At 40.0% G+C, this 23,208-nt stretch overlaps 3 protein-coding genes across 12 annotated transcripts in view; all 3 read left to right on the forward strand.

Annotated features, from left to right (window-relative positions):
• top1b (DNA topoisomerase Ib) overlaps positions 1 to 10,458 on the forward strand; it is a 32,310-nt gene extending 21,852 nt beyond the window's left edge. The window contains exons 16-21 of the mRNA XM_087306419.1: positions 89 to 157; positions 1,595 to 1,709; positions 1,796 to 1,923; positions 4,814 to 4,908; positions 6,619 to 6,768; positions 7,567 to 10,458. Of these exons, the coding sequence (XP_087162545.1) occupies positions 89 to 157; positions 1,595 to 1,709; positions 1,796 to 1,923; positions 4,814 to 4,908; positions 6,619 to 6,768; positions 7,567 to 7,669 (660 nt within the window). The 3' untranslated portion in view covers positions 7,670 to 10,458. The remainder of the gene's footprint in view (positions 1 to 88; positions 158 to 1,594; positions 1,710 to 1,795; positions 1,924 to 4,813; positions 4,909 to 6,618; positions 6,769 to 7,566) is intronic.
• The window catches only part of ggt7 (gamma-glutamyltransferase 7), a 219,444-nt gene that overhangs the window by 110,326 nt on the left and 85,910 nt on the right, over positions 1 to 23,208 (forward strand). The gene's annotated exons all lie outside the window — the stretch shown is intronic.
• Positions 17,545 to 23,208, forward strand: part of plcg1 (phospholipase C, gamma 1) — an 81,650-nt gene continuing 75,986 nt past the window's right edge. For 8 of the 9 annotated variants that reach the window (XR_015522709.1, XR_015522708.1, XM_087305340.1 and 5 more), the window contains exons 1-2: positions 17,545 to 17,740; positions 18,329 to 18,592. Coding sequence is in view for 5 of the 9 variants with exons in the window: in XM_087305334.1 (XP_087161460.1) it covers positions 18,376 to 18,592 (217 nt within the window). In the remaining 4 variants the exon portion in view is untranslated. 9 annotated transcript variants of the gene reach the window in all.

Here is a 23,208-nt window from a genome sequence, read left to right on the forward strand (position 1 = left end):
GTTATGACTGGTTTTGTGCTCCAGGCTCACATTTGTTCTTCACTTTTGATAACTAATAACTATGTTATTTTGTTTGTTGTCCTGTTAGGTCTTTAAAAACCTTCAGCTGTTTCTGGAGAACAAGCAGTCTGAAGATGATCTGTTTGACCGACTCAATGTAAGCCATTTTAAGTTGAACTTCACCAGAAATGTGCATCTTACTTAAACCTTATTTTATATATATATATATATATATATATATATATATATATATATATATATATTATATATATACAGTTAAAGTAAGAATTATTCGCCCCCCTGTTTTTTTTTTCTCCAAATTTCTGTTTAACGGAGTGCATATTTTTTTTCAACAAATTTCTAAACATAATAGTTTTAATAGTTCATCTCTAATAACTGATTTATTTTATCTTTGCCATGATGACAGTAAATAATATTTGACTAGATATTCTTCAAGACACTTCTATACAGCTTAAAGTGGCATTTAAAGGCTTAACTAGGGTAATAAGGGTAACAAGGTAGGTTAGGGTAATTAGGCAAGTTATTGTATAACGATGGTTTGTTCTGTAGACAGTCGAGAAAAAATGAGTTTAAAGGGCCTAATAATATTGACCTTAAAATGGTGTTTAAAAAATTCAAAACTGCTTTTATCCTTGCCGAAATAAAACAAACAAGGCTTTTTCCAGAAGAAAAAATATTATCAGACATACTGTAAAAATTTCCTTGCTCTGTTCGACATCATTTGGTAAATATAAAAAAAAATAAATAAATAAATAAAATAAAAAAAAAATTGAAGGGGGGCGAATAATTCTGACTTTATATATATATATATATATATATATATATATATATATATATATATATATATATATATACACACATTGTATTTTTGTTAATGAAGCAGTTTGTTAAAATGTATATAATAAAACAATGTGTATACAAATGGTGTAGTTATTGTATTAGATACATCAGGTTTTTATAATATCTGCTATAGTGAGAATATGGAGCTCATACTTTTTGAGTTTTTGTCTTAATATTTTGTTTTTCTGCAATATATATTTTGTAATATATTTCACCAGATAAACTGAATAGCTTTTTTGGGGGGGGGATTAATATACAATTTTAGTTTTATTAGGATTGTTCCTCATAACACATAATAATAATAAAATTACAATCACAGATAAATACAAAAGAGCAATTGCAAATGAAAGAAACAGCACTTTTCTGATATTACTAAAGCTTGAAAAATAAAATAATCTTCATCATATTAATAAATACAAATAATCTTTGTAATCTACAGCTGTAAAGGTTATCATTTGCTCTCTTGAAGTGCTTAATAATCATTGATCTAAAATCAATAATCAGTAAAACTGCATGATGGATATACACTTTGCAATGAGAAACTATTGTACCTGATCACATATAATTACGACTGGACATTGCACATGCTGCAATGTGACTAGAGTGGATGTGTACATTGCAATATATAGGTATATATGCTGAAATGATATACTGTGCAGCTCAAGTATATCATACATGATGAGTTATGCTTTATATGATTAACGTGATATGAACCTTCTGCTCTGTTCTTTAGACGTCGATTCTGAATAAATATCTACAGGAGCTGATGGATGGATTGACAGCCAAAGTGTTTCGCACGTACAACGCGTCCATTACCCTCCAGCAGCAGCTGAAAGAACTGACCAGCCGTGAGTCTCTGCGCTGTTTAAGAAAACCCTGAGAGCTTGTTGGTGTTTTTAAATGACCTCGAACCCATTTGCGCTGAATGTTACAGCTGGTGAAAACATCCCTGAGAAGATCCTCTCCTATAACAGAGCCAACCGAGCTGTGGCTCTTCTCTGTAACCACCAGAGGGCGCCACCAAAAACCTTTGAGAAGTCCATGCAGAACCTGCAGACAAAGGTGGGACACGAGGCGTTCATAATCACTGTTATCATGGTGCAGGGTGTCCTGGGGTCATATCATGGTGTCCTTAACATGTCTTAAAATTTCAAAAACTAAATTAAATGCCTGAAAAAACTCTTAAATTTACTGAAATATTGCTTTGTAGGTCTTGTTAATCATGTTAAACAGGTCTTTATTTTTCTCAGTCCGTGTTAAGCTACCCAATCAGGTCGACACCCGGCCAATCACCAACCATTCAACTCATTAAAACTTTAACAAACTCTATTCACCAATATGATTATATATAATTTTTTAACAATATGGCTTAATTATCCTTACAATAACATTTCGGTTGTATTTTTTTGCTACCTGGACACTGAGCCAGACAGACTGTAGTGCATATATTTAGTTTATTGTAGGTTTTAAGAAATATTATGTTGAAAAAGTGAACTAGAGTTTGCTTGTTTACAATCATTATTTAAAATATGTGGCTAAGCAATAACTAGATTTAAAGTTTTTTTGATGAGGCAGGTAAAAATCTTTAGTGTTTAGCCCTGGAGTCTGAAAGATCATTCATAATGCTCTTAAAGAGGTCTGAAAAAGTCTTCAATTTGACCTGAAGAAACTGAATTGTGCAGGTTTTCCCCTTTGTTATCGGTACACTGAGATCTAAGTGAAGTGTATTTATAAACTAATTTTGAGAGGATCACGTGCTTATGATTGCTTGCGGCTGGCCCGCATTATCCAATTTATGATTCACCAATCAGATGACTCCTAAGCCACTATAAATGACCTACATTTCATACCACCCAAATAGCATACGAATGTGGGCCACTTTAGACAGTTATGCGGCACTGGTGGTCTTCCTTTGGCCCAGACTAAATGAATGTGAGCCTGAAGTGGCCCACCTGTACAATGGCAAAGGGGGGAGACAAAGATTCAAATTCATATATGGGCCATTTAAGGCAAAGATTTGGATCTGATTTGAATGTGAGCCCAATGTTGCGCATGTGGAAAATGATCAATTTGGCCCAAATGACAGAGGACAAATGTGGGCCACAGTTGGCAAAATATTGGCATAGTCATTTAAAGGGTAATCTATGTCTAAACCTAAAGTGGCTCACACGTGTAGGTGCAAATGTGGCCCAGTTATCTTAGGACATATGTGGGCCACTTTTGGTAAATATTTGGCACTGTAAGCTCTGGCTATTGCGGCTGTGAGCCTAATGTGACCCAGAGAAAATATGGCAAATGTGGCCTAGTTGTTTTATAACATATGTGGGCCACTTTTGGCAAATATTCAGCACAGTAAGCTCTGGCTAATGCAGCCGTTAGCCTATAGTGGCCCAGAGAACACATGGAAAATGTGGCCCAGTTATCTTAAGACATATGTGGGCCACTTTTGGCAAATATTCAGCACAGTAAGCTCTGGCTAATGCAGCCGTTAGCCTATAGTGGCCCAGAGAAGACATGGAAAATGTGGGCCAGTTATCTTAAGACATATGTGGGCCACTTTTGGCAAATATTCAGCACAGTAAGCTCTGGCTAATGCAGCCGTTAGCCTATAGTGGCCCTGAGAACACATGGAAAATGTGGCCCAGTTATCTTAAGACATATGTGGGCCACTTTTGGCAAATATTCAGCACAGTAAGCTCTGGCTAATGCAGCCGTTAGCCTATAGTGGCCCTGAGAACACATGGAAAATGTGGCCCAGTTATCTTAAGACATATGTGGGCCACTTTTGGCAAATATTCAGCACAGTAAGCTCTGGCTAATGCAGCTGTTAGCCTATAGTGGCCCAGAGAGCACATGGAAAATGTGGCCCAGTTATCTTAAGACATATGTGGGCCACTTTTGGCATATATTCAGCACAGTAAGCTTTGGCTAATGTGGCTGTGAGCCTTAAGCGGCCCAGAGGAGACATGGCAAATGTGGCCCAGTTATCTCAAAACAGATGTGGACCACACAGACTAAAGTCACCATCGTGGAGAAAAGTGTTTGCTTTAGTTGGGCTTATAGCCCTGAACCTCTTAATGTAAATTTTCTTTTGGGCTGTTGCAACTTTTTGAGAACTTTGCTTGAAAAGTTTGTTCATTACAGCAAACAAAATGAAGAGAGGCAGAACCTGTGATGAAATAATACAATTCAATGATGTCTACCAATGTTTAATTCATTATTAGAAGGAATAGGCCAGATCTGGGCCAGAATAAAAGCAAACTGTGGCCCAGAATAGGGTCAGTTCTGGTTCATGTGGTTGAATTCTGGCTGATATGTAATATTGCTAAGGCTTAATTGTGGCACAGATCTGGCAAACAGGAGCGGACCGCCCAATTGCTGTCATTCCATGCGGTATGTGGGCCAGATGTGAGTGTTTGATGTGGGCCGGATTTGAGCCACAAGAATTTTGCTAGCTGGGCACAGTCATCTTCGTTTTGAAGAATCCCCCCTTCCACCCCTACTCCTTCTCCTTTCCTAGATGGGTGGCCGAGTGGTTAGCACTGTTGCCTTGCATGAACGTCTTTGGTTCTGGTCATTACCAAACTAGCCGACATTTCTGTGCGGAGTTTGCATGTTCTCCTCGTGCTCACGTGGGTTTCCCCCGGTTTCCTCCCACCTTTCAAAAACATGCAACTTCAGTTAATTGACTAATCCAAATTGGCACCGTAGACATGCTCCCAGTAAGTAGTTATCTCTTAAGAGCAATCACTATCTGTTTATCATCTACTACAGAAGATCTACTTGAGCTCAAGCTCCCCTCTCGCCTTGCAAATGGTAGGGAGCCCCGGGCTCGAGGATCTTATGAGCTCAGGGCTCTCTCCCGTGACAGCATGCCGAACACACTTTATAATCAATCATCAGCTGAGTGTGAACTCTAATGTGTATTTTGTGCTGTCGTGTCACTCTGTAGATAGACGAGAAAAAGAAGCAGCTTTCTGCTGCTAAGAAGGAACATAAAGCAGCCAAAGCTGATGCCAAGGCTCTCCATGATGAGAAAAGTAAAAAGTAAGCAGTCTTTTATTTATGATCAATTCTTAACTCTTCTGTTTTTATATAAATAAAAATATATAAATATTAGACACGTATTCAATATGTATTAAAGTGTTTTTAGACATGACCTTTTATGCAGTTTGTATTGTAGTGTTTTGCATATTAAGGGTCTAACATGTTTCAAAGGCACTATAAAAACGTCTCCCAAAACGTTTCTGAAACAAGTTGTTAGTCATTTCAGTCTTATGTCCAGCACAAACCCACATAGGTTTGATCAATATTTTGTGTATGTCAGTCTATTGTCTTCAATGACTTCTGGTGTACTACATTTGCTTTGACTCTCAGATGCAGTATTTGTAGCTGAGACTGTTGCCGATCAGACAGCCAATCAGAGCAGAGTTGAGCCATCTGACCAATCAGAGTAAAGCAATCTGTCCAATTGCAGCAGAGAAGAGCAATCTGTCCAATCGAAGCAGAGTAGTGTCATCTGACCAATCAAAGCAGAGTAGTGTCATCTGACCAATCAAAGCAGAGTAGTGTCATCTGACCAATCAGAGCAGAGTAGAGCAATCTGTCTAATTAGAGCAGAGTAAGGTTATCTGACCAATCAGAGCAAAGTGCAGTAAACTGACCAATCAGAGTAAAGCCATCTGACCAGTCAGAGCAGAATAGAGCAATCTTGTCCAGTTGGTGCAGAGTAGTGTCATCTGACCAATCAGAGCAGAGTAGAGCAATCTGTCCAATTAGAGCAGAGTAAGGTTATCTGACCAATCAGAGCAGAATAGAGCCATCTGACCAATCAGAGCAGAGTAGAGCCATCTGACCAATCAGAGCAGAGTAGAGCCATCTGTCCAATCAGAGCAAGGTAGAGCAATCTGTCCAATCAGAGCAGAGTAGTGTCATCTCTAATAAACATTTGCGTGTGCTATTATTAGTGCAGTAAACTGACTAATCAGAGCAAAGCCATCTGACCAGTCAGATTAGAATAGAGCCATCTGTCCAGTTGGTGCAGAGTAGTGTCATCTGACCAATCAGAGCAGAGTAGAGAAATCTGACCAATCAGATCAGAGTAGAGCCAGTTGACCAGAGCAAAGAAGAGCAATCAGCATAGTAGAAGAGCATAATAGTGTCATCTGACCAATCAGAGTAGAGTAGTGCCATCTGTCCAATCAGAGCAAAGTAAAGCAATCTGTCCAATCAGAGCAGAGTAGTGGCATCTGACCAATCAGAGCAGAGTAAGGTTATCTGACCAATCAGAGCAAAGTGCAGTGATCTGACCAATCAGAGTGGAGTAGAGCCATCTGACCAATCAGAGCAAAGTAAAGTAATCTGATCAAGCAGAGCAGAGTAGAGCCATCTGACCAATCAGAGCAGAGTAGAGCCATCTGTCTTATCAGAGCAGAGTAGAGCATTCTGTCCAATCAGATCAAAGTAGAGCAATCTGTCCAATCAGAGCAGAGTAGAGCCATCTGTCTAATCAGAGCAAAGTAGAGCAATCTGTCCAATCAGAGCAGAGTAGAGCAATCTGTCCAATCAGAGCAAAGTAGTGTCATCTGACCAATCAGAGCAGAGTAAGGTTATCTGACCAATCAGAGCAAAGTGCAGTGATCTGGCCAATCAGAGCAGAGTAGAGCCATCTGTCCAATGAGAGCAAGGTAGAGCAATCTGTCCAATCAGAGCAGAGTAGTGTCATCTCTAATAAACATTTGCGTGTGCTTCGTTGAGGGCTGTGGAGACAAAGAAGAAGGCTGTGCAGAGGATTTCTGAACAGCTTATGAAGCTGGAGGTTCAGGCCACAGACCGCGAGGAGAACAAACAGATCGCTCTGGGCACTTCTAAACTCAACTATCTGGACCCGCGCATCTCCGTCTCTTGGTAAGAGAAACACACCGCCAAAATATCAATGGAGTGGCTTCACAACAACTCGGTGAATGTCTTGAGTGACCCAGCCAGAGCCCAGACCTAAATCCTATCGAGCATCTCTGGAGAGATCTGAAAATGGCTGTACACCGTCACTTCCCATCCAACCTGATAGAGCTTGAGAGGTACAAAATTGAGAGGGCAAAAATTCCCAAAGACAGGTGTGCCAAGCTTGTGGCATCATATTCAGAAAGACTTGAGGCTGTAATCGCTGCCAAAGGTGCATCAACAAAGTATTAAGCAAAGGCTGTGAATACTGATGTACCTGTGATTTCACAGCTTTTATACGTATGTTTTAAAAAATCTAAATATTAACAACTTCAAGGATTTAAGATGCTGATGATCGTTTAATGCATGTCTTGTGTAAAGGGTCCATTGAAGTACTTCAGCTTTTTAGTATTTGTGTGTCAAATTAGTTTTCAGGTTTCTTCTTTTTCTTCGAAGTAACGAGGGGAAAAACACAGATGCGGGAACAATAGGCGGTTTTCCTCCTGCATGTAATGTCTGTGGGTGGGAAATAGTGGAGTTTCAGGCCTTAAGAAAACCTCCTGCCTCTGTGTGAACTGTCATCATCCCACCTCTCGGCTTATTTTTGGAAAGCCTCCCCTATTGACACAATGGCCCGCTCGCCGGTTTTGTTTTGGAAAAGCGTGGAAGAATATCTCTTTGACCTTTACCCATGCCAAGTGTGCGCATGTGAAAGAGACTTTCTCCAGCAGTGATGTCTTGTTTACCGCTTTCTTCTCTTCGCAGGTGCAAAAAATGGGGAGTCCCGATTGAAAAGATCTACAGCAAAACACAGCGAGACAAGTTCGCCTGGGCTATCGACATGGCAGATGAGGACTTTGAGTTTTAAATAACCTTTTTTTCCTGCTGTTGCTACTTTGTGAAGGGGATTTAGCAGCTTAAATAACACACAGAGCAGGGGTCTCATTTATAAACGTTGCACAAGCATTGCAAAAAACAAACCCTGAGGTCAAATGCAATATTTCCTTCTCTAATCAGGCCTACATTTGAAAATAGTAGTCTATTTAGTTGATTCATTTATCATAATATGACAAATTTTTGCGATTATTTTAGAACTGGCCAATCAGAATTAAGTATTCCAAACAGCCGTGTGATAAGTAAGATATAAAGAACATGCTGGAGGTTGTTATCGCAGAATATAGGCGACAGGCTTATCGGCTGTAGTATTGGCCTTATTCTAAAACGGTCAAACTACTTGCTTTACAAACAAGTGTGCTCGTGACTATACGTAACAAGTAGAATAATATAATAAGACAATATCAGTTTGGGCGAAGCAGTGGCACAGTAGGTAGTGCTGTCGCCTCTCAGCAAGAAGGTCGCTGGTTCGAACCTCGGCTCAGTTGGCGTTTCTGTGTGGAGTTTGCATGTTCTCCCTGCCTTCGCGTGGGTTTTCTCCGGGTGCTCCGGTTTCCCCCCACAGTCCAAAGACATGCGGTACAGGTGAATTGGGTAGGCTAAATTGTCCGTAGTGTATGAGTGTGTGTGTGAATGTGTGTATGGATGTTTCCCAGAGATGGGTTGCGGCTGGAAGGGCATCTGCTGTGTAAAAAAAACTTGCTGTATAAGTTGCCGGTTCATTCCGCTGTGGCGACCCCGGATTAATAAAGGGTCTAAGCCGACAAGAAAATGAATGAATGAATATCAGTTTGCAACATCAAGCAGCAGAACGAGCTGTTTTAACATCTAAGGGCTCTATTTTAATGATCTAGGCTCAAAATCTAAAGCGCCTGCTGCAAAAGGTTTTGGTTGCAAAAGGCATTAAGGTTGTGTCCGAATCCACTTTTACTATTTTAAGGATGAAAAACAAGCTCTGTGCCCCGGCGCATGGTCTAACAGGGCTGTGCTGATTCTCTTAATGAGTTCTGGGTGTGTTTTGAGTATAACCTGCTTTAAACCAATCAGAGTCTCATCTTTCATTCCCTTTGAGAGTAAGATGCGTCGCACCATGACGCAAGTTGGATCCAAGATGGCCGACTTCAAAATGGCCACCATGGTCACCACCCATCTTGAAAAGTTTGCCCCCTCACATATACTCAACCCAGGCTCATTCTGGAAACGTAGCCCCGCGGACATTTCTGGAAACTGCGAAATACGTCCCAAAAGGTACATATTGGTGCAGTTTTTGTTTTTCGTGAATCTGCGAGAGGCTGCTGTGCGCGCTTTTTTGCGTCTCGAACGGCTCTTGTGAGCGCCGTTCACACCCGCACTGTTTTCGCGTAAAGCCGCCGGAGGCCGCTGTCGAGCGACCGTCTGTCCGACTGACTGATTGAACTATTGACTGGGTGCCCGGCCAATCGGCCAACTCACCCTCCTTCTCCTCCTTCCCTAAAACCAAGCAACGATTTACAAAATCTGTCCAGAAAAAAGAAAAGCCCTCGTCTGATTTTGACAGTGTTTTCAGATTACACCACATTCTCGCCCGATTATGAACTTGTTTGCTTTATTTTTTTGATTCTGCTTTTTGTCTTACCTGATTCCTGGAACCGCTCTTCCTCAGACTCAAACCCGGTCGTCGCTGCCGGCTCACCTCCAGGCCTCCGCTCCCCTGACCTAACACGACGAGCTAACCTGACAAACTGGTTGCGGCGAGAAAGCCCTCCACACAGAGGTGAGCCATCAGGCGGCGGCGCGAAGAGACGTAGTGTCACACCGCCCCGTAGCGTTCGCTTGAAAAAGCTAAATGCAGCCATACGCACCTCCGACCATGTAAATCGCAGTCTCCAGAAACGTCCGCGGGGCTACGTTTTCAGAATGAGCTTGGGTTGCATGTACTAATGTGCCACAAACAGGACGTTAATATCACCAACCATTCCCATTTTATCAAGGTGCATCCATATAAATGGCCCACCTGTACTTATGAATCATCTCACAGGCCGGATTAAACCCGTTTGCGGGCCGTTAGTTGGACACCCCTGCACTAGAATAAAAAGTTACGAATTGAGATCGTGCTGGTTTAACACAGACTATAAGAACACCCGAGCCTTGCTGAACACCACGTCATTTCTGCGACTAGCTCATTTCACGACTTCAGTTCTCGGATTTCTTTGGTTTAGCAGTTTATGAATTATCTGTTTAATTAAATAAAACTGCTACCGCTGCAACTATCAAGCGAAATGAACAGAGATGAAAATGTGAATTGAGTAACGATGTAAATAGATGTTTTTAGCTGACGTGTATAAAGTAAACAATCAGAGGAGCCAATGTCATGCGGAGGCATTGCAACCATCTGTGAATTTGTCTGTTTTGTTGCATTTTAGTTTTACTGTTTCTATCAGGGATGTACATTTCGTTTTTGCTTTTTGACGTGTGCAAAGAAATGTATTTTGCTAAAAGTACATGCCGCTTTTTATTATAGTGATTATTCCTGTGTATCCTGTAGCATCGTCCCTTCTTTTATTATTATGTCATTTATAATCTGTATCTCCTGTGGTATACCAGTCTCTCATGAAAAGAAAGTATTTATATGTGGCACAGCACTAGTTATACAACAGAATGAACGCTCTAGAAAGCAGAATGTCACGGATTTTAGTCAATAAATCAGAAGTGGGTCTGTACACTTGATCAAATCGCCATATGGACTAGCGTCTGTCAATATTAAACTACAAGAGGACTATTTAAGTATGACGTCTGCATGTTTTGTCTGTTTTTGTGAACGAATGGCCCATGACCTGTCGAAATAAGTTCCGTTTTTTTTGAAGGTGTAATGAGAGCTAATTTTGTTTTACGGATTAATCAAGAATGTAGTTCGCTTTTTAATTACTCTAAAATTTAACCATTTTAAATGCAGAAATATAACAACAGAAGAATTTAAATTTGGAATAAAATAACATTTGGGAAATACCAAAAGGTATTATCTGCCAAAAAATGCCAAATCTGCAGAAAAAGCACCTGATGTCATGCGCTCCAGCACCAAGACCATTGATACAGCGGCCTAGCAACATATGGCCCGTTTCCATTGAGAGGTACAGTACAGTACGGTATGGGTCGGTACAGGTCACCTTTCTCAAGCTTGCATTTCCACAGCCAACTGTAACATCTGCGATTATATAAAATAAATAAATGAATAAATAAATAAATGTTGCACATATGAACACATGCAGAACCTTACAGTGACTGATATGTTAACAAATTGGAGAAAAGCTACACACAACATACATTTAGTCCTTATTTAGGTTTAAATACAACACAAAAACTAGCCCACAAACCTCTCATCTGTGTCTTTAATTTTCAGCAGCACATGTAGCCTCATTCCGAGTTCATAATAGTTCAAAAGGTGACGATAATAGCTAAACATGGCAGTTTGTTCAGGCTTCAGGTTGCAGAAGCATCATTCGCTGGTGTTTATTCTGGCTTCTCCTTTTTTTTCGCGCTTCTCTCTCGCTTTGTCCATTTCTGAAAGGATTGGATGTCAGAAGCACTCAAGGCTCAAAAAGTTTGTTATTTCAAATATAGATGATTTAGCCTACAGCATGCCAGACAAAAAAACAGTTTTGACATTTTCCTGCGGTGGTTAGAAGTTGTCAGTCAAGGGTGCGTTTCCTAAAACCATCGTCAGCCAACTAAGGTCGCAAGTTGCGTCGTTACAAACATAGTTTATTAACTTGCCATTTCCCCAATCCGTCGCTTTAATCGAACATTGGCAAACTGCATCGCAAACTTGTGCACTTGCAACTACACCTCTGGAGCTGTAATTAGAAACATAGTTCCTGGCTGTGTTCCATTCCCACTTATCCCCCCTATGCCCTATTCCTTTAGAACATTCTAACATTCAAAGTTGAAATTATTAAAATAAAAGCATTAAGCTCATCTCTCTTTGGTGTGATTTGCCTTTAAAGTATTTTTACAGTTCAGTTTTAGCGATCTTCATGTTTACAATTGTGCTCTCTTCGCAGTGCACAAAACATTGATGTCATTTTGAACACAGCCTCATGGCGAAAGCTATAGGAATTTATGATACGTCTCCAAAGCTTGTGAAAACAACAAACAGCATACTTTAATGCTTTTAATCTATAGCAGGTTATTTTTTGCTTGTGTCAAATTGTAAAAGTAGACTTAAAAAAAAAAAAAGAATAAATAAACAATATCCTACTTAGTCATCGTCATCATCATTACTGTTAATATTAAAGTAGGATTTTTTAAATTTCCTAATAAATATTAAATTAAATTTTATAATAAACAGTCTCATTATTTATTTATTTATTGATATGATTTATGTATGATATGTGTTAGCTTTTGTAAGTGATTTGATGTTTTGGAATAGACTATGTAATGTTCTCAATAATATTAGTAAAGGAAACACAGACCCTATATGTGCCGTTTACATATATTTCAATTAATATGGAAAGCGAGTGCATGTTTTTACCAAAACTACTACTGGATTTTATTTTAAATGTGTGTGCGTGTAAAACAATATAATTTGCACAAAGAAATGATGGGGTTCTTCTCTAAAGAAGTAGTCCCTCCACCTCGTTTAGAGTGTCATTATGGGTGTTTTACGCTACACTAGCGTGGTTCAAGCGATGGATCTGCCACAAAGAAACTAGGGGTTTTGGGAAACACTAGTCACTACATTGTTCTTTCCCCAAACGATGCATCGTACTATGATAGTTCAGCCGCGAGTTCCGTCGTTGTTTGGAAAACGCAGCCCTGATTGAGTCATCAGACTCTGTGTTCCTATTGGTTCTTGGTTTGACACTCATAGCTGTTGTCACACTGCAGGAAAGAGTCTGAAATCTCCTGAAACAGAGGGAAAACCTGATCTCAACAACCATTAAGTGTAGGATTACCATTAAACCATTAGCCTAAGAGTTCAGGAATCTTTTAGAATTTCCCAAAACTGTCATGGCCAAATCTTGGCGGAAATCTCACAGTGTTAGCAGGGCTTAAGTGTGTTAAAGCAGGGCTGGAACTAAACTCTGCAGGGCCTCCAGGAACTGAGTTCGACACCTCGTAATACTGTGGGTGATGCTGTAAAAATGTCCTTGTTTTGTTCAATAGAATTAAATAAAGGATTAGAATTAAACAGGAGGGCTGTATGAATGCAGAACAATAATCTAAAGTGTTTTTATTGACAATAAAAAGACACTTGTTTATTAAGAGCATGAGGCTGGAATGAAGGTTTTAAGGTCATGCTGTCCACATCCTCTGTGCCCTGCTGATCGTGTGAATGTGCCGTGATGGTGTCGATTTGCACTTGCGGCTTTGGTTGAAAACCCTCATCCTTTGAGGGCACTGCACATCTGCACACTTCGCCAGCGCACAGTGCACAGCACGCTTTATTTCTGTCCGACAAATACTCGAACGAGGAGGCTAAGCTGTGAAGAGCGTTTTTAAATCAAACAATCTACAGTCCTTCATTCATCCTCTGAACACAAATGAAGATATTCTAGATGAAATCCGAGAGCTCCCTCATCTTTCATAGACAGCAACAGTCACAAGACACTGAATGAAGTCCAGAAAAGGAACCAGAATCATTGTCAAAAGAGTCCAGGTGTCATCAGTGGTTCAACTGTAATCTTTGAAGATATTTTAGATGAAATCCGAATGTAATAGGCATACGCAGGGGTGTAGGGACGGGGGGGATACGTCCCCCTCACTTTTAGAGACAGATCATTTAGAAACAGGTTATTAATAATAAAATCAACGTAAAATTTTGGATCTCATTCAACTGTCCCCCCCACTTTTGAAATGTCCGCTACGCCCCAGGGCATACGGCTATATGAACAGAGAGATTTATGAGTAGGGCGGGAGGTCATTCCAGACATCCCAAGTCTCCCGGAAGTCCCGGTGCATTTGCGGGAGACAAACTCGGTGAACTCGAGTCACCGTAAGCACCTGAGTGCACGTGTCGACGCACTAACCACTACACCACTGGCGCAGGCTGCTAAATGGTTTTTGATAAAATAACAAGTAGTACATTTTGCACACCGCAGAGTATACTAGGCAGTGTTTTAGGCCCCGTTTACACTAATGCGTTTTAGTTTGAAAACGAATAAGTTTTGCTACGGTTACGCCATCCGTCCACACTACGCCGACGTTTTCGAGCGCCGAAAACGAAGCGTTTTGAAAACGCTGAAGAGGCCGAGAGATCAAAAGGAATCAGGCTCCCTTGTTCTAAATACCCAGAATGCATTGTGCTGTATCGACTCATTCACGATCTATACATTAGGAGGTTTCTCAGTAGCGGAAGTCGTCATAGTTGACGATTTGGCACTAGTCAGTGCGCCGTGAATGGGAGAGTACAACAAATACTTTCAAATACAATCCTATTCGCTGAAATAATAAAATAAAAACTCCATGATGGTGTTATCAAGACTTTCTGAAGAAGGAGAACAATAGTGTGAGACCGCAGACTGTAAAAGATATGGACGTAGTATCCAGGATGGTATGTATAAGTATAATTTCACTCACCTGGGAAATGGAGCCCACGTGAGTGGTTTGTGAGCACAATTAAGTGCACATGTAACAAAGGCCAGCTAGTACGTGCTGTGCAGGTAAACCTCACTTCTCTAACCTCTAGAGATGCTCTAGCGACAGATGCTAGAGGCCATGGTCTTTAGCCTCCTTGGTAGAGCAGCCGACTCCCATGCGGAAGGTCGCCGGTTTGATACCAGCTCGGAGCAAGTTGGGTGGTGTAGGACCGGCGGGGTTACATTGGTGCTGTGACCCGGATGGGAGTGAGGTTTAGGGGGGTGAGTGTAATGGAGGCCAGCTAGTAAGTGCTGTGCAGGTAAACCTCACTCCTCTGACCTCTAGAGATGCTCTAGCGACAGATGCTAGAGGCCATGGTCTTTAGCCTCCTTGTTAGAGCAACCAACTCCCATGCGGAAGGTCGCTGGTTTGAGACCAGCTCAGAGCGGGTTGGGTAGTGTAGGATCGGGGTTACACACACAACATGCCATATCATCTGAAAATTGTTAGAAATTATTTTAAAAGGCAATTGACTGTGTAAAGCCACATAAAACAACACAAAAATATGATGTATATGCAGAGCTCAGCAGCTAATCAGCCGGGATCAGCTGAGGTAAAGTGAGGGCGACCAGGGAGACCTAGCTGTCGCTCAAGTGGCCACTCCCTTAATTATGCAGACTTATTATAACCTAATATAAACTAAACGGATGAGTTATAAATAAATTCACCTCCCTCACAGTTGTCATGAAGGGTAATATTAGCTATATGAACCAAAATCGTTCTTTGTACTAGGCTGTAAACACCTTTTTTTCTGCTGTAAAGTCGGCCATTTTAACTGTGGGCTCAATAGAAATTAGCGGGACTAGCAGAATTTCGATAAATTGCATTTTGGTTTCTTCCGTATTAGCTTGATGAGGGAAAGCGGGATGCTGCTGCTTGTGTGAGACTTACCGTACGTTCACACCGAAAGCGGCGAGAGCCTCCAAGGTCGCTCTGGCCGCCCTGGTGACAACGCTGTCTGCCTTCAGCTCCGGCGGCGAGAGCGTCAAAACTCGCTACATCGATCTCGTATTTAAAGGAGCCGTTGCAGCATATCAGTTTTCCTGCATAAACATGTTTCTAGCGTGAAAATGTTGCGCACTTCTTATTAAATTCATTTAACAATGGAAGATCAAGTTGCGTGTGGTGTGGCTTTGCTCTATTTATCAAATATGTGTCTATATGTCTGAAATATCCTGAAGCAGTTTTGTACGTCACGTCGCGTGAGATTCCCGCTTTTTTTAAGATAAATATAACATTAATGCACATCTGTAACTCGCCAGTAACTTATTTAAAGGGCCATGAAACCCCCTCGTTTCAGCAGGGTGTTTTCACACCTCTACTTGGGAAAAAGTCAGAAAAGTGGGCGTGTCCAGCTCTGTTTAGGGGGGAGTGTCGGAGGAAGAAAAGTGGTAGGGTGTGGGAGTGTCTATTTGGGCACGCGCGAGTTTCAGTCAAAATACTCACACACATGAGAAAGTGATGGTGTTTAACCTACATGGACATCTGTAGTGGAATTATTTGCCAAATTATTAAATGGTGGACTTTAACTGCAGTTTGGCTCTTTCATTCAGGGAATTCATTCATGTCCCTCGCGACAAACGAGATATTTGATTCGAGGATCTGCTCTAAGCGTGTATTTTCATGCAATGTTTGATACCGCACGGCGAATGAGAGAAAAAAAACCTCAGCATTTTCCGGAAACTTAGATGCTCTCGGCAGGTAGCGTCAGAAAGCGGCGTGTGTTATTCCGGTCACAAAATGCGGTTAAAAACCCTACACGAAGTTAAAGTTTGGTTGTGGTGCTAACATGTTACGGTGCAATAGTTAAATTAGTTCGATACGAACAAACTGAATAAACAAAGAGCACTAGTCGCTCACTTACCAAATCTGTAGAGACAGGACAATCAGCAGCAACTAGAGCCGCGTCTTTATGAAGAGAAGACTACAAGCAAATCCAGATCTCAGCGTTTGCAGATGAGAACAGCTCTCAGGTAAACAATGTTCCTCCTTAGACACGTAAGTTATTGTTGTCGAGCGTCGCGTACACTGTTAATCCACACGTGACGCCAGCTGAGCTCTCACAGAGAGAAAAAGAAAACAAAACTTCACTGCAGCAAACTATAAAAGCAACACTTCACGCTTGGTTTGCCAACACAACGTGGCGTCTATGTCGTGTAAACACAGTAATGAATATTAATGAACTTGCACAATAGAGCGCGCTGATTGGTTTGAACCAAGCCTTACTCATGCATTAATGCATCACACTGTAAGACGTAATAAGACACACTCTGGCACAGACGTCCAGTCTGCACGCTGGAATACACGCTATTATGTCATGACCGTGACGCAGCTTCAAAAATTCGTTTCAAACAGGAAGTACGAATTTGCTTAAAATAACGCAAAAACAACCAATTTACACTTTTTAGTGAAATATAGGTGTCTTAATAGTGTTTTTAGCAGTGTGGGACACATATACCACTGTCAACAGCTCAAAAAATGTGTTTTGGTGTTTCGTGACCCTTTAATGCATGTTCGTGTAAGAAAACATTGTGAATAATTGAAAATCTGGCGACCGCAATCATCAAACCCTTGGGAACAACTGTGCTCGGAACCAAAGTTCACAGATCTGTGTTCTCTGAACTCCTGTGGACGTCTTCATTCTGACTGCTTGCCGCCCGAATCGCGTCATAGCTCATTACCATAAAGTTGACTTGATTTCAGCTCTCCTCGATGCCCACGCCGGCAAAGACGCGCAGCGCTGCTCCTCACTGCCGGCTCTCATTGAAAATGAATGACCTCCAGCTACTTTGATGCTCTCGCCGCTTTCGGTGTGAACGTACGGTCATAACGGCAGCCAGAAGAGAGAACAACGTCAAATGTACTGTCCCGCTCCATAGAAGACACTGCATGACAAACACCTCACACAAGTGGTCATTAATTTCGTGTAATTTGACACAAATATTATACCATATATATGTTAATACATATAAATAGACATACTGTATGTTTAAAAAAATCTAAATATTAAAATCTTTTAATGCTGATGAGCGTCAAACATCTTGTGTAAGTGTCCGTGTGAAAGGTTATCAAACCAGATATCTTAATTGCTTAATTAGTAATTAATTACTAGTTTTGAAGTAACTCACCAAACACTGGAATTTTGCTGTGCTTCCATACACACTTGAGGTGGCAGTGTGCGAGTGCTGAAAGTGCGCACTGTGTCTTTAAGAGGCCGTTTGCTGCCCCGGCTGCAGGGCTCGGCTGGTGGGGGGAAGGGCTTCACTCAGCAGCTCATGGCGGAGAGAAGAAACTCTCCGTCGGCTCGATCACCGCGCCGATCCGCCAACACGGCAGAGCACCGGACGACATGAGCCTGCGGAGATTGCGGACAGTCAGCGTGTGTGTTTCTGCTTTCGGCGAGTCCACAGAGCTGCTGCATACAGACACGGTGAGACATAACAGACCTGGCTTATTATTATTAGTAACTGTTAGTAGTATTATCATCATCACCACCACCTCCGTCAGCTCTGCTAACAATATAGGCGCTGCTCCGTGGCTTCATATACAGCCTTCCTGTTCTCATCTGTGGAGTAAAACCGCGACGACGACCTCTTATTAATAAAGCAGAATCTGTGATTTTTTTTTCTCTCTCTCGTTGTTTGCTCATCAAAATAAAGCGTTGTTGGTCATATCGAAGCAAATCACGCATCATAAGTCAGATCAACTCAATTTAATCTACTTAAACATACTAGAATTGAATGATTAGCTTTGATTAAGATCTGCTGTTCTTGTGTGTGATATAATAATATTAATAATCCGTTATGCTCTCATAATCAATACATTAATCACAGCTAATGACTGTGTATTTTTAAATATATAAGTATAAATTAGCATATAGGTGAAGTGTGAATGTACACATGTGGATGTATTGTACAGCAGGCCTCTCTCTCTCTATGTGTGTGTGTGTGTGTGTGTGAGCTCTCCTTTATGCCTTACATTTGCTTTATGTGGTGTTTCTGATGCTTGTTTTTGCTAGGTGTCCTGTGAGCGTTTCTGAGAGGAACTGAAGAACAAACAGGGGAAATGGCTGCGAGCGCGGGCTTCTCCTCCAATGGACCTGTACCCTGGGCTCTGAGCGACACCGAGGTGAACAATCTGTACCGGGATCTGGAGCTGGGCACCGTACTCACGCTCTATTACTCCAAAAAGTCCCAGAGACCCGAGAGGAGGACGTTTCAAGTCAAGCTCGAGACCAGGCAGATTATCTGGACCAGAGGAACGGATAAAATCGATGGCGAAAGTAAGTTCCCTATGCTAATCGCTGCGGGTTTGGATTCAGAAACCAACAGTTTTTTTTAAAAAGCCCCAAAGTGTGTGTCAGTTTTCTGGGGCTCGTTTTTGTTGTGTTGTCCATGACTGGAGCTGTTAGAACCAAAACATACAAAACATGCCCTCCTCCTCCTCCTCTTCTCTTTCTTTACTCCCGGGCAGGGCCAGACTGAGTCTGCACTGTAGAAGTGCTGGGCTCCACACAATCAATTTGTGTTGGGACGACGTAAAGGAATTAACTTAACTCATTAGTTTTCACTAATTTAAGTTGATCGAACATAAAACCATTGAGAAAAAACCCTCAAGAGTGGTGTTGTTTCAGCTTATTTAAAATAAGTAGCTTGAACAAAGAGCAAACTTAATCTTTTGAGTGTGCTGACATTTATATGCTCTTCCTGCGCAGAATTCTCTGTGGATTTATGCTGATTTTAGGACTAAAACCTAGTGGATCTGAACAAAAAACAGCTCCATTGTAATGTCCAAATATCAGTTTTATTAAGTTCAAGTTGTATTTATTTATATAGCACGTTTCCAACTGCAACAAAGTGCTTTACAGAGAGAAAATAACACATGATATGAGCATAAAACAGCAATAAACGCAGTAAAAACAGCAATAAACACATAATAGGAAGGAACATAGAAAGATTATCAATAAAAGAGCAAAATAAAAATACAAAATAATAATAATAATAAAACATTTTTTTCCTAATTAAAAGATGCTACCACAGTTGACCAACACTAAACACGATAGAGAACAAGACCATTTTGATCCCATTCCCAACACCCCACCCCCCTCATTCTGAAAGGGATGGACTTACCGTACGTTCACACCGAAAGCGGCGAGAGCGTCAAAGTAGCCGGAAGTCATTTATTTTCAATGAGAGCCGGCGGCGATAAGCGGCGAGGAGCAGCGCGGCGCGTCTTCGCCGGCGTGAGCGTCGAGGAGAGTTGAAATGAAGTCAACTTTATGGTAATAAGCTATGACGCAGTTCGGCGGCAAGCAATCAGAATAAAGACGTCCATCGCTTGATAGGAGTTCAGAGAACACAGACCTGTGAACTTTAGTTCCGACCACAGTTGTTCCCAAGGGTTTGATTATTGCGGTCGCCGGATTTCCAATTATTTAAATTTAAATTTTTTAAGTTGCTGGCGAGTTACTGATGTTCATTAATGATATATAAATTTATCTTAAAATAGCGGGAATCTCACGCGATGTGACAGTACAAAACAGTACAGCTGCTTCAGGATATTTCAGACATATGAACACATATTGGATAAGTAGAGCAAAGCCACACCACACGCAACTTGATCTTCCATTGTTATATGAATTTGATAAGAAGTGCGCAACATTTTCACGCTAGAAACATGTTTATGCAGGAATGTAACTGATAATGCTGCAACGGCTCCTTTAAATATGAGATCGATGTAGCGAGTTTTGACGCTCTCGCCGCCGGAGCTGAAGGCAGAGAGCGTTGTCGCCAGGGCGGCAAGAGCGACCTTGGACGCTCTCGCCGCTTTCGGTGTGAACGTACGGTTATGCTTCAAAGGATCTAGAAAATAAATGCGTCTTTAATTTAGACTTAAAAATAGGCAGCGACAAAGCCTTTTTTAGTTCTAATGGCGGAGAGTTCATGAGGTGAAGACCTGCTATGGCAAAAGCACGTTCGCCGTTACTTTTGAGGTGGACCTTTGGAACTTTTAATAAAAACTGATCAGCGGAACGCAAGTGTCTTGGAGGAGTGTAGTTAGGGCCAAGACCATGTAGAGGGCCAAGACCATGTAGGGCTTTATACACAAAGAGAAGGGTTTTACATTCGATTCTTTGTGTCATCATTAAAACATTGTAAGTTTTGACGACATTTTTTGTTTAAAGGTTATCAACAAACAACAACAGGATCCTCCCAGGGTCTTAAAGAGTCTTAAAATGTCATAAATTTCACTGGAATTCACTGAAATATTGTCTTGTAGGTGTTCAATCATTATAAACAGGTCTTTAATTTTCCTCTGTCCAAGCAAAGCTGCCCTATCAGGCCAACATCCATCCAATCACCAACAATCCATATAAATAACACCTTGCGATGTGACTATTGCGAATGAACACATTGCGATATCAATGCTGAAACCATATCTTGTGCAGCCCCAATCTATAAATAACAACTTTTTTATATTTAACTTTTTTTGTACTGTAAAGAGATGCGATTTACAGCATTTATTGCAGCAGTTTCTCCAAATTAAATTCTCTAATCAGGGAAAGAAATCTTAAAACAATCACACAATTCCTCATGATAATAACAGAGCAACTCAATCAGTTCGGACCAAAAGCCAGCAAATGTGTATTTCTGATTTGTCTCTATAATAAATAAACCTTTAACATTGTTAATCATGTCATTCAAAAAGAAATATTATGTTGAGAAAAAATGTTTGCGACTAGAGTTTTACTTGTTTTGACACATTAAAATGTCTTTAAGAAATAATATATATGAGCAAATCTGTGCAAATGTCAACCTTGCCACGAAAAAAATTAAGTTCTCACCAAAATACAGGAACTGTTTTTGGGTGTTTTGTTTTAGCAAGTATTTTACAGTGCTTTAGAAATACTCAAATGTATCTGTCAGTGTTTTCAAACTATTATATTTGATTTACCAAACTAACACAAGTGGCAATTTCACATCTGTCACATACATAACGGCGAGATGTCACATCCATAACAACACTTTTTCCTCATAAATGTAAAAATATTAAAGAGAAAATCAAACCAATTTTTGTTTTATAGAGAGCCGACTCTTATCCTTTTGATTAGCGTAAATTGTTTTGGTTTGTGCAATTTAGTTTGCAGAGTTTGTACAAAGTGTGTTGTGTACTGTAAACCCGCAGACTTTTTGTCACATCCATAACACATGTTAGTTTTCCTCATACAAAGTACAAAACGTGTTTACTGATGATGTTTTTCTGGACCCATAACTCTTGTTTTATAAATATGAACAGATGTTTCAATATAATGTTAACATATACTTTCTCTGTGAATTTATATTTTGAGTTTTTACTGCACACGTCACATCCATAACGCAGGAATCCAGGCGCAAAATCCAGCTGGAAATCCCAGAATAGCAGCAGAGTTTAACTGGTTTTGCTTTTATTGTAAAGAGATGCGATTTACAACATTTATTACAGCAGTTTCTCCAAATTAAATTCACTAATCAGGGAAAGAAACTTCCAAACAATTACTTAATTCCTCATGATAATAACTGAGCAGCATATGACTGTTTATGCACATTATATTCCATGATGCATTACTCAATCAATTCAGACCAGAAGTCAGCAAATGTGTATTTCTGATCGTTTATGTCATTGTCTCCATAATAAATAAACTTTAAACAATGTCATCAAAATCATATCATTAAGTAATATTTAATCTAAAAACGGTTCAAAACTACTACAGCCACATTTGTTACAGAAAAAAAAAATTTATATAAATTTAAAAAAAGAGGAGAAATCAGAGAAAAAAATGAAAAATTTAGTTGAAATTTTGTAGCATGTTGATATATTTTTTTTTTTGCAATATTTTGCTTGAATTTAATTGTATCATCTTTCAATTTCTCAATAAAGTGAGTAAAATATTGTTTTAATAAATCGGTTTTGTTTAAATGCACCACATTACATGCCTATATTCATTGAGAAATGGATACAGGCATGTTCAGTGAATATAGGCAATGTCAAAATGGTCAAAGCCAAACAAACACACACCGATTTCTCATTAAAGTGGTTTCAGAATGTCTTCATATTTCGAAAAGTGCATTCTGACAGCAAAGTTACGCAAACCTCTTTCACTTCCCAGATTAGAGCTGAACAATATATAGTTTAAACATCCATATTGCCATGTGTGTATCTGCAATAATCACAGGATCAGTTTATGAATTAAAAATTAAAGGATGAAGATATTATTATTATTTTTATTAAATGCATTTTTTGTATTGTTTATAATAGTTTATTGAGTGAAGACTTTGGTATTTTACATTTGATTGTTCAATTTCTATGTTTCAACACTGTTAGAGTCTCCAGATCAGTGGTAGGGAACCACATGTGGCTCTTTGACCAAAACTATGTGGCTCTCCAGCGCTCTCCCTTCAATACTATTTTACAGTTTTAAACAATCGTTACTAGAAATCTGTTTCCTTTTGAAAATACAATTACAATTGTCTTTTTATTGTTTAGTTTTTTTTTTTTTTACAGCAAAACGAATCAATTTCGACAATTGCACGCGTGTACACTGAAAACAATTGTTCAAAGATGATTCCTTGGATTTACTAAATTTTTTATGTTAAGTGGTTGTAAACAATTTATTTGGGCTGAATTTAAACAAACATATTAAGTTGAACATTATTAAACTTAATTTGTTTGTTTAAATTCAACACAAATAAATTGTTTGCAACAGTTCTGCATGCAACCCTTTTTGTAGTTGTATTGCTGTGGATAAACTTGAATCGCGACACTAATAAAGGGCAAATAACTAAATAATAATTTCTATGTTAACCAATCGATCACATAATTACCATAGAAACAGAAGTTGTTTGCTCTTTATTTTCTAAA

The sequence above is a fragment of the Danio rerio genome, chromosome 23 (assembly GCF_052040795.2).
Source record: "Danio rerio strain M-AB ecotype USA chromosome 23, GRCz13ab, whole genome shotgun sequence".
In the NCBI taxonomy this organism is placed as follows: Eukaryota; Metazoa; Chordata; class Actinopteri; order Cypriniformes; family Danionidae; genus Danio; species Danio rerio.